The 14,535-nt window shown below is 43.6% G+C and overlaps 1 protein-coding gene across 1 annotated transcript in view; it reads right to left on the bottom strand.

The window, feature by feature from the left end:
• LOC106575491 (glutamate receptor ionotropic, NMDA 3B) overlaps nt 1–13,092 on the bottom strand; it is a 29,016-nt gene extending 15,924 nt beyond the window's left edge. The window contains exons 1-2 of the mRNA XM_045700385.1: nt 12,644–13,092; nt 12,222–12,422 (exon numbers count right to left, since the gene is read on the bottom strand). Coding sequence (XP_045556341.1) covers nt 12,222–12,422; nt 12,644–12,958 — 516 coding nt within the window. The 5' untranslated portion in view covers nt 12,959–13,092. The remainder of the gene's footprint in view (nt 1–12,221; nt 12,423–12,643) is intronic.
• Nucleotides 13,093–14,535: the final 1,443 nt, after the last annotated feature.

Genomic DNA, 14,535 nt, shown 5'->3' with positions numbered 1-14,535 from the left:
CAGGTGTGCTTGCATGCATGTGTGTATGTGTGTGTGTGTGCGGGGGGGGGGGGGGTATTATGTCTGTGTGAATGGCATAAATGATTCTCAAGTGAAGTGCATATGGTTCTCAAATGTAGAGTAACATTTGGGAATATCAGATTTGAACACACTTCAGAGAGAGATATGATTTGGAGGGAGAGCGGTAGAGAGAGAGTGGTAGAGAGAGAGACAGAGAGAGAGAGAGAGAGAGAGAGAGAGAGAGAGAGAGATTTGATTTTGAGGGAGAGCGGTAGAGAGAGTGGTAGAGAGAGAGAGAGAGACAGAGAGAGAGAGACAGAGAGAGAGAGATCGAGAGAAAGAGGGAGAGAGAGAGTGACAGAACGACACACAGACAGAGAGAATAACAGACAGAATGACATTCACAGAACACAACTTCTGACATTCCATTCTGACTGTGAATGTTGTTAGTCCAACTAGCAGGTGGATATAATCTAGTCACTGGTTTCAGTTTGTCAGCCAGGAGAGAATCAGACAGTCGGTTATCATAAATTGGTCCATGTGTTTTCCCTGTAGGCTGTTGAACGCAGAGTGGACACAGTGAAATAGTCAGCTCTATACTAGGAAGTTCACACAGTGCTGACAACTCTGTTTTCTCTGTTAGTTAGTTGATTATTGCAGTTTCCCTAAAACATAAGTAGGCACACACACACACACACACACACACACACACACACACACACACACACACACACACACACACACACACACACACACACACACACACACACACACACACACACACACACACAGTCAGAGAGTCAGCCAGTGTAACACAGTCTGACAGATGGAATTACACACCTTTATAACCCTGTCTCCACACACTCACTAGGACCGTAGCACAGCAAGCCTCCAGAGCAGAAGCGACAGTCGACTTTCTAGGTCTCAGGCAAGGTTATACAATAGAACTCCCAGCTTTCTGACAGGAGAGACTGTGGATATGACGATATCATTTGACTAACTTCCATAGTGCATTAAATGATAATGGAATTCATTTAGAATGGTAATGTCTCAAATTGTTCCCTATTCTTTGTAATTCTTAGTCATTTGAGACCTGGATATGTTTTTTTAGTGCTTCACGTATCAAAGTGATTTAAATGTTTCTGCTTCGAGGATACTTGGTTGAACCATAAAAATGAGAGATGATTGTTGGAACAGTCACTGCCGATTCCTCCCTCCCTCTACCATCTCCCCCTCTCTCTATCCCTCCCTCTCTCCTCCAAGTCTCCTGCAAAAACAGTAGTTCCGTCCCAAACTGTCAGATACGCACACACACACACACACACACACACACACACACACACACACACACACACACACACACACACACACACACACACACACACACACACACACACACACACACACACACACACACACACACACACACACACACACACACACACACACACACACACACACACACACACACACACACACACACACACACACACACACACACATATAGTCACTCACTCACACATACAGTTCCCAGACACGTAAGCAGGCGAGCACGTACACAAACACTGCCAAAGCTACTCTCAGAGGATAAGATAGTGATAATTAATAAAAGTTTATTCAGAGAGTTAGAAACAGGAGATAAGACATAAGTTATGAACGTACAGACCAGGGACACTTACCGACAAAGACAGAGAGAGTGAGAGAGAGAGCGAGAGAGAGAGAGAGAGAGAAAAAGAGAGAGAGAGAAAGGGGGAGGAAAGAGAGGGAGAGAGCGAGAGAGAGACAGGGATAGAGAGAGAGAGAGAGAGAGGGGGGGAGGGAGAGAGAAAGATAGAGGGAGAGAGAGAGGGAGAGAAAGAGAGAGAGAGATAGATAGAGAGGCATAGAGAGAGAAAGGGGGAGGAAGAGAGAAAGAGAGAGAAAGAGAGAGAGAGACAGGGAGAGAGATCGAGAGAAAGAGGGAGAGAGAGAGAGGGAGAGACAGCTAAGTCTTACTGTATCTCTCCTATCTAGCTCCTCTGTCCATGGGCCTCTAATACCCACTTATGCAAATATACACTCTCTTTTGTCTAGATACTGTGTGTGTGTGTTGGCTGTCTCTTTCTCTATTTAATCATATTATGGACTGTGATCAATCTGAGCACTCAGCAATGCTGCTGTTGTCTGTCCGCCAGTTAGTTTACATTCAGGTCTAAAGCAACAATACCATGAAATACGTAAAGCAACAATACCATGAAATACGTAAAGCAACAATACCATGAAATACGTAAAGCAACAATACCATGAAATACGTAAAGCAACAATACCATGAAATACGTAAAGCAACAATACCATGAAATACGTAAAGCAACAATACCATGAAATACGTAAAGCAACAATAACATGAAATACGTAAAGCAACAATACCATGAAATACGTAAAGCAACAATACCATGAAATACGTAAAGCAACAATAACATGAAATACGTAAAGCAACAATACCATGAAATACGTAAAGCAACAATACCATGAAATACGTAAAGCAACAATACCATGAAATACGTAAAGCAACAATACCATGAAATACGTAAAGCAACAATACCATGAAATACGTAAAGCAACAATACCATGAAATACGTAAAGCAACAATACCATGAAATACGTAAAGCAACAATACCATGAAATACGTAAAGCAACAATACCATGAAATACGTAAAGCAACAATACCATGAAATACGTAAAGCAACAATACCATGAAATACGTAAAGCAACAATACCATGAAATACGTAAAGCAACAATACCATGAAATACGTAAAGCAACAATACCATGAAATACGTAAAGCAACAATACCATGAAATACGTAAAGCAACAATACCATGAAATACGTAAAGCAACAATACCATGAAATACGTAAAGCAACAATACCATGAAATACGTAAAGCAACAATACCATGAAATACGTAAAGCAACAATACTCTGATAGACACAAAGCAACAATACAATGATAGACGTATAGTAACACTACTCTGATAGACGAATAGTAACACTACTCTGATAGACGTACAGTAACACTACTCTGATAGACGTACAGTAACACTACTCTGATAGACGAATAGCAACACTACTCTGATAGACATACAGTAACACTACTCTGATAGACGTATAGCAACACTACTCTGATAGACGAATAGCAACACTACTCTGATAGACGAATAGCAACACTACTCTGATAGACGAATAGTAACACTACTCTGATAGACGTACAGTAACACTACTCTGATAGACGAATAGCAACACTACTCTGATAGACGAATAGCAACACTACTCTGATAGACGAATAGCAACACTACTCTGATAGACGAATAGCAACACTACTCTGATAGACGAATAGTAACACTACTCTGATAGACGTATAGTAACACTACTCTGATAGACATACAGTAACACTACTCTGATAGACGTACAGTAACACTACTCTGATAGACATACAGTAACACTACTCTGATAGACGTACAGTAACACTACTCTGATAGACGAATAGCAACACTACTCTGATAGACGTATAGTAACACTACTCTGATAGACGTATAGTAACACTACTCTGATAGACGTACAGTAACACTACTCTGATAGACGCACAGTAACACTACTCTGATAGACGAATAGTAACACTACTCTGATAGATGAATAGCAACACTACTCTGATAGACGAATAGCAACACTACTCTGATAGACGAATAGCAACACTACTCTGATAGATGAATAGTAACACTACTCTGATAGACGTATAGTAACACTACTCTGATAGACGAATAGCAACACTACTCTGATAGACGTATAGTAACACTACTCTGATAGACGTATAGCAACACTACTCTGATAGACGTACAGTAACACTACTCTGATAGACGTATAGTAACACTACTCTGATAGACGAATAGTAACACTACTCTGATAGACGCACAGTAACACTACTCTGATAGACGAATAGCAACACTACTCTGATAGACGTACATTAACACTACTCTGATAGACGAATAGCAACACTACTCTGATAGACGAATAGCAACACTACTCTGATAGACGAATAGCAACACTACTCTGATAGACGTATAGCAACACTACTCTGATAGACGTATAGTAACACTACTCTGATAGACGTATAGTAACACTACTCTGATAGACGAATAGCAACACTACTCTGATAGACGAATAGTAACACTACTCTGATAGACGAATAGTAACACTACTCTGATAGACGTACAGTAACACTACTCTGATAGACGAATAGCAACACTACTCTGATAGACGTACAGCAACACTACTCTGATAGACGAATAGCAACACTACTCTGATAGACGTATAGTAACACTACTCTGATAGACGAATAGCAACACTACTCTGATAGACGAATAGCAGCACTACTCTGATAGACGTACAGTAACACTACTCTGATAGACGTATAGTAACACTACTCTGATAGACGTATAGTAACACTACTCTGATAGACGTACAGTAACACTACTCTGATAGACGAATAGCAACACTACTCTGATAGACGTACAGTAACACTACTCTGATAGACGTATAGTAACACTACTCTGATAGACGTACAGTAACACTACTCTGATAGACGTATAGTAACACTACTCTGATAGACGAATAGCAACACTACTCTGATAGACGAATAGCAACACTACTCTGATAGACGTACAGCAACACTACTCTGATAGACATACAGTAACACTACTCTGATAGACGTATAGTAACACTACTCTGATAGACGTACAGTAACACTACTCTGATAGACGAATAGCAACACTACTCTGATAGACGTACAGCAACACTACTCTGATAGACGAATAGCAACACTACTCTGATAGACGAATAGTAACACTACTCTGATAGACAAATAGCAACACTACTCTGATAGACGTATAGCAACACTACTCTGATAGACGAATAGCAACACTACTCTGATAGACGTACAGTAACACTACTCTGATAGACGAATAGCAACACTACTCTGATAGACGAATAGCAACACTACTCTGATAGACGTATAGCAACACTACTCTGATAGACGTACAGTAACACTACTCTGATAGACGTATAGTAACACTACTCTGATAGACGTATAGTAACACTACTCTGATAGACGAATAGCAACACTACTCTGATAGACGCACAGTAACACTACTCTGATAGACGAATAGCAACACTACTCTGATAGACGTATAGCAACACTACTCTGATAGACGTACAGCAACACTACTCTGATAGACATACAGTAACAATACTCTGATAGACGAATAGCAACACTACTCTGATAGACGTATAGTAACACTACTCTGATAGACGTACAGTAACACTACTCTGATAGACGTACAGTAACACTACTCTGATAGATGAATAGCAACACTACTTTGATAGACGTACAGCAACACTACTCTGATAGACGTACAGCAACACTACTCTGATAGACGAATAGCAACACTACTCTGATAGACGTATAGCAACACTACTCTGATAGACGAATAGCAACACTACTCTGATAGACGTATAGCAACACTACGCTGATAGACGTATAGCAACAGTACTCTGATAGACATAAAGTAATAATACTCTGACAGATATAATGCAGAAATACTCTGGCAGATTTAAAGTAACAATACTCTGAGAGATTTAAAGAATCAATACTCAGAGAGATGTAAAGTGACAATACTCCGACAGATGTAATGTGACAATACTCTGGCAGATATAAAGCATCAATACTCAGAGAGATGTAAAGTAGCAATACTTAACAATACTCTGAGAGATTTAAATAATCAATACTCGGAGAGATGTAAAGTAACACTACTCCGACAGATGTAATGTGACAATACTCTGGCAGATTTAAAGCATCAATACTCAGAGAGATGTAAAGTAACAATACTCAGAGAAATTTCAAGTAACAATACCCGGAGAGATTTAAAGCATCAATACTCAGAAAGATTTAAAGCAACAACAATACAATGCCTAAATAGATTCTCTGATGTCATAGAGAATGTGTTTTGCATAAAACATTACAGTACCAATACATCATAGACAGACTGTGTGTGTGTGTGTGTGTGTGTGTGTGTGTGTGTGTGTGTGTGTGTGTGTGTGTGTGTGTGTGTGTGTGTGTGTGTGTGTGTGTGTGTGTGTTTGTGTGCATGCATATAGTAACTCCCCTGTGGATCTCCAAGAGTTAAGCAGTTGGCTGGTTGTGAAGGACAATCTGAGAGAACATCTGGAACACCATGACTCACACAACTTCCCTCCGTCCTCCCCCTCTACTCTCTCTCCTCCCTCTCTCTCACTCTCTCTCTCCATCTGTCTCCCCTCTCTCCTATAAACACCAGATCAGATGTGAATAAAGCCTCAGTCAGCACTGAAACAAGCTTTTATCTCGTGGACATAGACACTATCCACTCATCAATACCCCATATACAGAGCCGTGCACAGACCTTTCAGGGGGCAGGGCCCCCCACTTAAAAAAAAATCCACTTTCATAATTCGATTTTTGAGCATAGACCTATTTTTTTCTGCAACAACACATTTTAAACAAACTAGTTACAATACCTCCTAAAGAGGTGATTGACATGGGGAAAAGAGGGGGTCTAGCTGGCTGGCTATTGGCTTGTGTAGATATACTGTATTAGTACATGGTGGTTATCTAGTGTAGACTACCAGTGTTGCTGCTGCCCTGGCACACATGTGAAACTCCCGACTGAGGAAGGGGCGGAGCTGGGTCGGAGGGTCATTGATGCAGCCTCTCCTCTCTACGTCTTTCTGTCTCTCTCTGCTGCTCGTATCAGCCAATCAGACTGAATATTGATGATGATGTAACAAGTATTATAATGAAATGTTATGGTGTGGCATTACTGTTGATATTTAAACTAGGTCACGAGCTACACACTCGACCAGCGACAGCATCTCAAGCCATGTATGTTTGGATACCGGGTGTGTCAATCACCGTACCGGGCAGACAAGGAAACAGTCGCAACCCCAGAGTGCTCGAGCTCCGCACAGCGCAGAAATACAGGCGCAACCAATGGAAGGGGTGGGGGGTGGTGAACTTGACGACATCACAAGGAATTGCGGGCAGTGAGATTAGAACAACAACGACAAATATATATATATATATATATATATATATATATATATATATATATATATATATATATATATATATATATATATCTCTATACCACCACCTAAAAGGGAACTTGCTGAGTGGGAGGGCAAAGGGGCATGTGCTTGGCACAGGTAGACTCCTATCTGTGCACGTGCCGGTCCATATAGTCTACTGCAGTATATAAACCCTATGTACGCTATAAGAGCTCACCCATCCCTCAATGCAGCACTCTAACTAATGAATGAAGCGCCCAGACTATTTATTTACCTATTGTTGTTTATGTTGTTTTTGATGTTGTATAGGTCTCTTATCTATCCTTCCTACACAATTCATTCCTATATATATATATGTATATGTATTTAGACAGGGCTAGGATATTGTTTATTAAGATAGCACTATGACATTGTTGATTAAGATTGGTCTATGACATTGTTGATTAAGATTGGTCTATGACATTGTTGATTAAGATAGCACTATGACATTGTTGATTAAGATTGGTCTATGACATTGTTGATTAAGATTGGTCTATGACATTGTTGATTAAGATAGGTCTATGACATTGTTGATTAAGATAGGTCCATGACATTGTTGATTAAGATTGGTCTATGACATTGTTGATTAAGATAGGTCCATGACATTGTTGATTAAGATAGCACTATGACATTGTTGATTAAGATAGGTCTATGACATTGTTGATTAAGATAGGTCCATGACATTGTTGATTAAGATTGGTCTATGACATTGTTGATTAAGATTGGTCTATGACATTGTTGATTAAGATAGGTCTATGAAATTGTTGATTAAGATAGGTCTATGACATTGTTGATTAAGATAGGTCTATGACATTGTTTATTTGTGTGTGTGTGTGTGTGTGTGTGTGTGTGTGTGTGTGTGTGTGTGTGTGTGTGTGTGTGTGTGTGTGTGAGGTTGTGTGTGTGTGCGTGTGTGTGTGAGGTTGTGTGTGAGTGTGTGAGGTTGTGTGGCAACAGTACCTCCATTCATTCATAATCAGGGTTTGAGGATTAAATGTGATTACATTCAGAGAGACTAAATTAGCTTTTTAATGTTCTAGTCTTCTATTTCTCCTGTGAGGGAGGGAAGAATGAGAGGAAATTAAAGAGTGCTGGATGGACAGATCACCATGGAGGAGAGTTAGTTCTCAACAAACAGTGACATCTAATCATAACAACAGCATGTGACCTGACCAAGAACAACTCCAAACCTTCGTTACAGACATAGAGATAGATAGACGACTCATCTTTGTATCTGTGCCATTATAGCATCTGTGACAGCATGGGCAGCGCTATTCAGGCTATCTCCATTTTGAAGATAGTACATTTTTTTCTTCACGATTGGCTGATCCTGATGTCTCGGTTAGACATGACTCCAACAGGGTCACCAGGAGGGACCAGCCAATGAAGTTGGAAGTCCCACCCACTACATTAAAATGGTGCAAGTCCTCAATGGCGCTACCTAATGTAACACAGCCTTTTAGCTTCTAGAGGCCTCTATCATTCTCTATGCTTACAGGTTGCGTCCCAAATAGCACCCTATTCCCTATAGTGCACTTTTTTTGGGACACAGTCATGGCTGTTTATAGACTAGCCAAAGCACCTGGAATGATGCTGATGATGAAAGAAGCACTTTTTATCTCCTTCTCTCCATCCTCTCCTCTCCTCCATCCTCTCCTCTCCCCTCCTCCATCCTCTCCACTTTCCTCTTCTCCTCGCCTCTCCCCTCCTCTCCTCCATCCTCATCCTCTTTTCTCTTCTTCTCTCCTCTCCCCCTCTCCTCCATCATCTCCACTTTCCTCTTCTCCTCTCCTCCATCCACTCCACTTTCCTCTTCTCCTCGCCTCTCCCCTCCTCTCCTCTCTTCCATCCTCATCCTCTTTTCTCTTCTTCTCTCCTCTCCCCCTCTCCTCCATCCTCTCCACTTTCCTCTTCTCCTCTCCTCCATCCAATCCACTTTCCTCTTCTCTTCTCCTCGCCTCTCCCCTCCTCTCCTCCATCCTCATCCTCTTTTCTCTTCTTCTCTCCTCTCCCCCTCTCCTCCATCCTCACCACTTTCCTCCTATCCCCTCCTCTCCTCTCCTTCATCCTCTTCTCCTCTCCTCTGCTCTCCCCATCCACTCCACTTTCCTCTCCTCCATCCTCTCCACGTTCCTCTTATACTCTCCTTTCCTTCTTCCTCTCCACTTTCCTACTCTCACCTCGCTTCTCTGTACTCTCCACTTTCCTCCTCTCCTCTCCTCTCCCCTCCCCTCCTTCATCCTTTCCAGTTTTTCTCTCCATTTTCTTTCTCTTCCACATCTTCTCCCCTCATCTTCCCTCTTCTTCCATCCTCTCCACTCCTCCCTACATCCTCTCCTCCATCAGTGTGATTTATTTGTTCAGGTCATTCTATCATTCTAATTATCTAAAGTACATTAGGAGGAATTATCACTCTCATCTGCCAAGTCACACACTTCTGGGTGTGTAGGTCTGTACATTCACACGCACACACACAAATACAGACAGACAGACAGACAGACAGACAGACAGACAGACAGACAGACAGACAGACAGACAGACAGACAGACAGACAGACAGACAGACAGACAGACAGTCTTAATAGAACCACCCCTCCCCATGTATCCGTTAGCTTGCTACTGCCTCCCTCTCTGTTCCGCTCCTCCACTGCTCCTCCCTCTCTGTTCCCCTCCTCCTCTCCTCTCCTCCCTCTCTCGTCCCCTCCTCCTCATCTCCTCCCTCTCGTCCCCTCCTCCTCATCTCCTCCCTCTGTTCCCCTCCTCCTCATCTCCTCCCTCTCGTCCCCTCCTCCTCATCTCCTCCCTCTGTTCCCCTCCTCCTCATCTCCTCCCTCTCTGTTCCCCTCCTCATCTCCTCCCTCTCGTCCCCTCCTCCTCATCTCCTCCCTCTGTTCCCCTCCTCCTCATCTCCTCCCTCTCTGTTCCCCTCCTCCTCTCCTCCCTCTCTCGTCCCCTCCTCCTCATCTCCTCCCTCTCTGTTCCCCTCCTCCTCTCCTCCCTCTCTCATCCCCTCCTCCTCATCTCCTCCCTCTCTGTTCCCCTCCTCCTCTCCTCCCTCTCTCTTCCCCTCCTCCTCATCTCCTCCCTCTCGTCCCCTCCTCCTCATCTCCTCCCTCTCTCTTCCCCTCCTCCTCTCCTCCCTCTCTCTTCCCCTCCTCCTCCTCTCCTCCCTCTCTCGTCCCCTCCTCCTCATCTCCTCCCTCTCGTCCCCTCCTCCTCATCTCCTCCCTCTCTCTTCCCCTCCTCCTCTCCTCCCTCTCTCTTCCCCTCCTCCTCCTCTCCTCCCTCTCTCGTCCCCTCCTCCTCCTCTCCTCCCTCTCTCGTCCCCTCCTCCTCATCTCCTCCCTCTCGTCCCCTCCTCCTCATCTCCTCCCTCTCTCTTCCCCTCCTCCTCATATCCTCCCTCTCTCTTCCCCTCCTCCCCATCTCCTCCCTCTCTTCCTCTCCTCCCTCTTCTGTGGCCAGTACTAGAGTTCAGTTCTGAATGGTTCACTTTTCCCATAGCATGACAGATTACACTCTATTCAGTCTAGTCCTCCCTCCTCTCCCCCTCTCTCTTTATCTCTCTACCCCCCTCTCCCTTCCTCACACTCCTCCTTCTCTCTATCTCTCTGACTGGCTCTCTCTCTTTCTTCCCACCACAGTCTTTCTCTTGAGTCCTGAGACTGTGTGTGTGTGTGTTGCAGTTGGCTGCTCAGCCGTAGAGAGGAGGATACGTCTGAGACGGGAGTGACTGACTGGCACACAGCTTAGGCTGCCACTAGGAATACTAACACACACACAACTGCTCCGTCTGTAAAGATATGACACTAATCACTCCATCTGTAAAGATATGAAATGAATCACTCCATCTGTAAAAATACAGAACTAATCACTCCGTCTGTAAAGATACGGAACTAATCACTCCGTCTGTAAAGATACGGAACTAATCCCTCCATCTGTAAAGATACGGAACTAATCCCTCCATCTGTAAAGATACGGAACTAATCACTCCGTCTGTAAAGATACGGAACTAATCACTCCATCTGTAAAGATATGGAACTAATCACTCCGTCTGTAAAGATACGGAACTAATCCCTCCATCTGTAAAGATACGGAACTAATCACTCCGTCTGTAAAGATACGGAACTAATCACTCCATCTGTAAAGATACGGAACTAATCACTCCGTCTGTAAAGATATGAAACGAATCACTCCATCTGTAAAGGTATGAAATGAATCACTGCATCTGTAAAGATATGAAACGAATCACTCTGTCTGTAAAGATATGAAATGAATCACTCCATCTGTAAAGACATGAAACGAATCACTCCGTCTGTAAAGACATGAAACGAATCACTCCGTCTGTAAAGATATGAAACGAATCACTCCGTCTGTAAAGACATGAAACTAATCACTCCGTCTGTAAAGACATGAAACGAATCACTCCGTCTGTAAAGATATGAAACGAATCACTCCGTCTGTAAAGACATGAAACGAATCACTCCGTCTGTAAAGACATGAAACGAATCACTCCGTCTGTAAAGATATGAAACTAATCACTCCGTCTGTAAAGACATGAAACGAATCACTCTGTCTGTAAAGATATGAAACTAATCACTCTTAGTGGTTCTAGGTCCTCCAGTAAAAGGTTCCTATACCTTAGCTCTGAATGGTTCTAGGTCCCATCTTAGCTCTGAGTGGTTCTAGGTCCTACATTGGCTCTGAGCGGTTCTAGACCCTACCTTAACTCTGAGTAGTTCTATATCCTACCTTAACTGTGAGCAGTTCTAGATCCTACCTTAACTGTGAGCGGTTCTAGATCCTACCTTAACTCTGAGTGGTTCGAGATCCTACCTTAACTCTGAGTGGTTCTAGGTCCTACATTGGCTCTGAGTGGTTCTAAGTCTTACCTTAGCTCTGAGTGGTTCTAGGTCTTACCTCTGAGTGGTTCTAGGTCCTACCTTAACTCTGAGTGGTTCTAGGTCCTACCTTAACTCTGAGTGGTTCTAGGTCCTACCTTAACTCTGAGTGGTTCTAGGTCTTACCTCTGAGTGGTTGTAGGTCCTACCTTAACTCTGAGTGGTTCTAGGTCCTCCAGTAGTGATATAAAAGGTATTTCCAGGAAGGAGGACAGGAAGTCGATGTGGATGAGTTCCTCTGGTGAACGAGGGAAGGCCAGGACACCTGTCACCCCTCGCACAACCAGCTCCTGACACACACACCTGGACAGGGAGACAGGGTCGCCACCAGACGGGGCCCGAGACACCACCTCCAGACAGGGAAGGGAGAGAGTGTCTGACATTACACCCTATTCCCTACAAGCACCCTATTCCATACAAGTGTAGGGAATAGGGTGACATTTCAAACGCAATCTAACTGACTGAATGGCTAGTTGCCAATTGAATGAATTAATTATGGATGGATGAGAGCATTGCAGAGACATTACCTCTTTCATGAATGAACTAATGAATGAATGAATTAACCTGTTACCTCCAGGGTGAGGTTGTAGGGCAGAAGAGGCGGGTTGCCTTCTCCAGCCCGGTGCTTCAGGCTGGTCAAGGCTCTGTTCAGAGCGTTCTGTACCCTGGCTGGTTGTCCGGTGGGAAGCAGAGCACCGAGACGAACCGTGTGTCCGATCCGAGCCAGGATGTGACATGGCTGGGGGTGGGAGAGGCACGGGTCGGGATGGAAGACGAAGCCATGGAGGAAGACCAACAGTGGGAGAGATCTCCCGGTGAAAAAAGGCGATGGGCGAATTCTCCTGGGTATAAAGTAGTTGCACATCCATCGACCTAAATACTCCATTGTGTTGCTTCGAAAGAAAAGCGAGGAGAGAAGAGGAGAGGAGATAATAGAAAAGAAGAGGAGAGGAGAGAATAGAAAAGAAGAGAAGAGAAAAGAAGAGGAGAGAAGAGGAGAGAATAGAAAAGAAGCGGAGAGAAGAGGAGAGAATAGAAAAGAAGAGAAGAGGAGAGGAGAGAAGAGGAGAGAATAGAAAAGAAGAGGAGAGAAGAGGAGAGAAGAGAAAAGAAGAGAAGAGGAGAGAAGAGGAGAGGAGAGAAGAGGAGAGAATAGAAAAGAAGAGGAGAGAAGTGGAGAGAATAGAAAAGAAGAGAAGAGAAGAGGAGAGAAGAGGAGAGAATAGAAAAGAAGAGGAGAGGAGAGAATAGAAAAGAAGAGGAGAGAAGAGGAGAGAAGAGGAGAGAATAGAAAAGAAGAGAAGAGGAGAGGAGAGAAGAGGAGAGAATAGAAAAGAAGAGGAGAGAAGAGGAGAGAAGAGAAAAGAAGAGAAGAGGAGAGAAGAGGAGAGGAGAGAAGAGGAGAGAATAGAAAAGAAGAGAAGAGGAGAGAAGATGAGAAAGCATCGCTCGTTTTCTTTTCCTCACTCGTGGCTCGTGCCTTCTTGTCTTGGAGTTGTTTGGTTTTTAATACTGAAGTCCACCTGATGTTGTTGTTTTCTCTCTTTAAGTTGAAACGAAGAGAGAAAAGACATGCTGTAAATATTATATAATTAAGGAAGAGAAGAGAAACGTCCGCACGTCAGAAAAACAGAATTTTCTCTCTCATTCCCCGTCTTTTTTTCCCGTTATCCCCTCTTTCCTTGGACTTGTTATTTTCCTGCATTACGCTGGTATTGCAATCCGGTTGCTACCTCTGTTTCTTTTTCTAAGTTAGGTTACTCATAAATGAATAATAAGGAAGGCAGAGGAACGCTTGATATCAACGGAGCACGAGAGGGGAGCGCGTGTAACTGAGAACAGTCGCCCCGCTCTGTCAGTCTGTGACGGGCGCCGGTTGAAGACAGACCAGATGCCCGCGCACACGCGCGTGACTGTTTGTGTGGCAGAACAACCACATGAGATTTCTATCAGCGCTGTTATCTTCCCATTCGAAATAACAACTCTACTTTTTGCTCCGGTATTTGATGTTCCCTACGTTTCATCTTGATGTCGATAGTAACCTGCTGTTTTAGCCTGCAGCTTGCCGTCAAGCCCATTCAGTGCATTTTAGCCAATGAACCATTAAGTTCAGCATTCAATTGAATCCCCTTCACATTTTCATCCTCCTAATTCAGATTCTAAATCCACACAAAGTCTTTGATGTTTCATTCGGAAAATAGTCTACTGCCTGATAAGGATTGTCCCCAATTCATTCAGGTTTTTTTCATTGAGCAAGTAGGGAGGGATAACAGAAAGGAGAGGGAGCAAGAGAGAAGGAGGGGGGATGGAGGAAAGGATAGAGGGATGGAAAGAGGGAAGGAGGAAGGAGGGAGGGATGGAGACAGGGATAGAGGGAGGGGAAGAGGGAAGGATGGAGGCAGGGAGGGAAAGAGGGAAGGAGGGAGGGATGGAGGCAGGGATAGAGGGAGGGAAAGAGGGAAG

Source organism: Salmo salar, chromosome ssa17 (assembly GCF_905237065.1).
Source record: "Salmo salar chromosome ssa17, Ssal_v3.1, whole genome shotgun sequence".
In the NCBI taxonomy this organism is placed as follows: domain Eukaryota; kingdom Metazoa; phylum Chordata; class Actinopteri; order Salmoniformes; family Salmonidae; genus Salmo; species Salmo salar.
The sequence above is the reverse complement of the archived record's forward strand: the minus strand, read 5'-3'. Positions and strand labels throughout refer to the sequence as shown.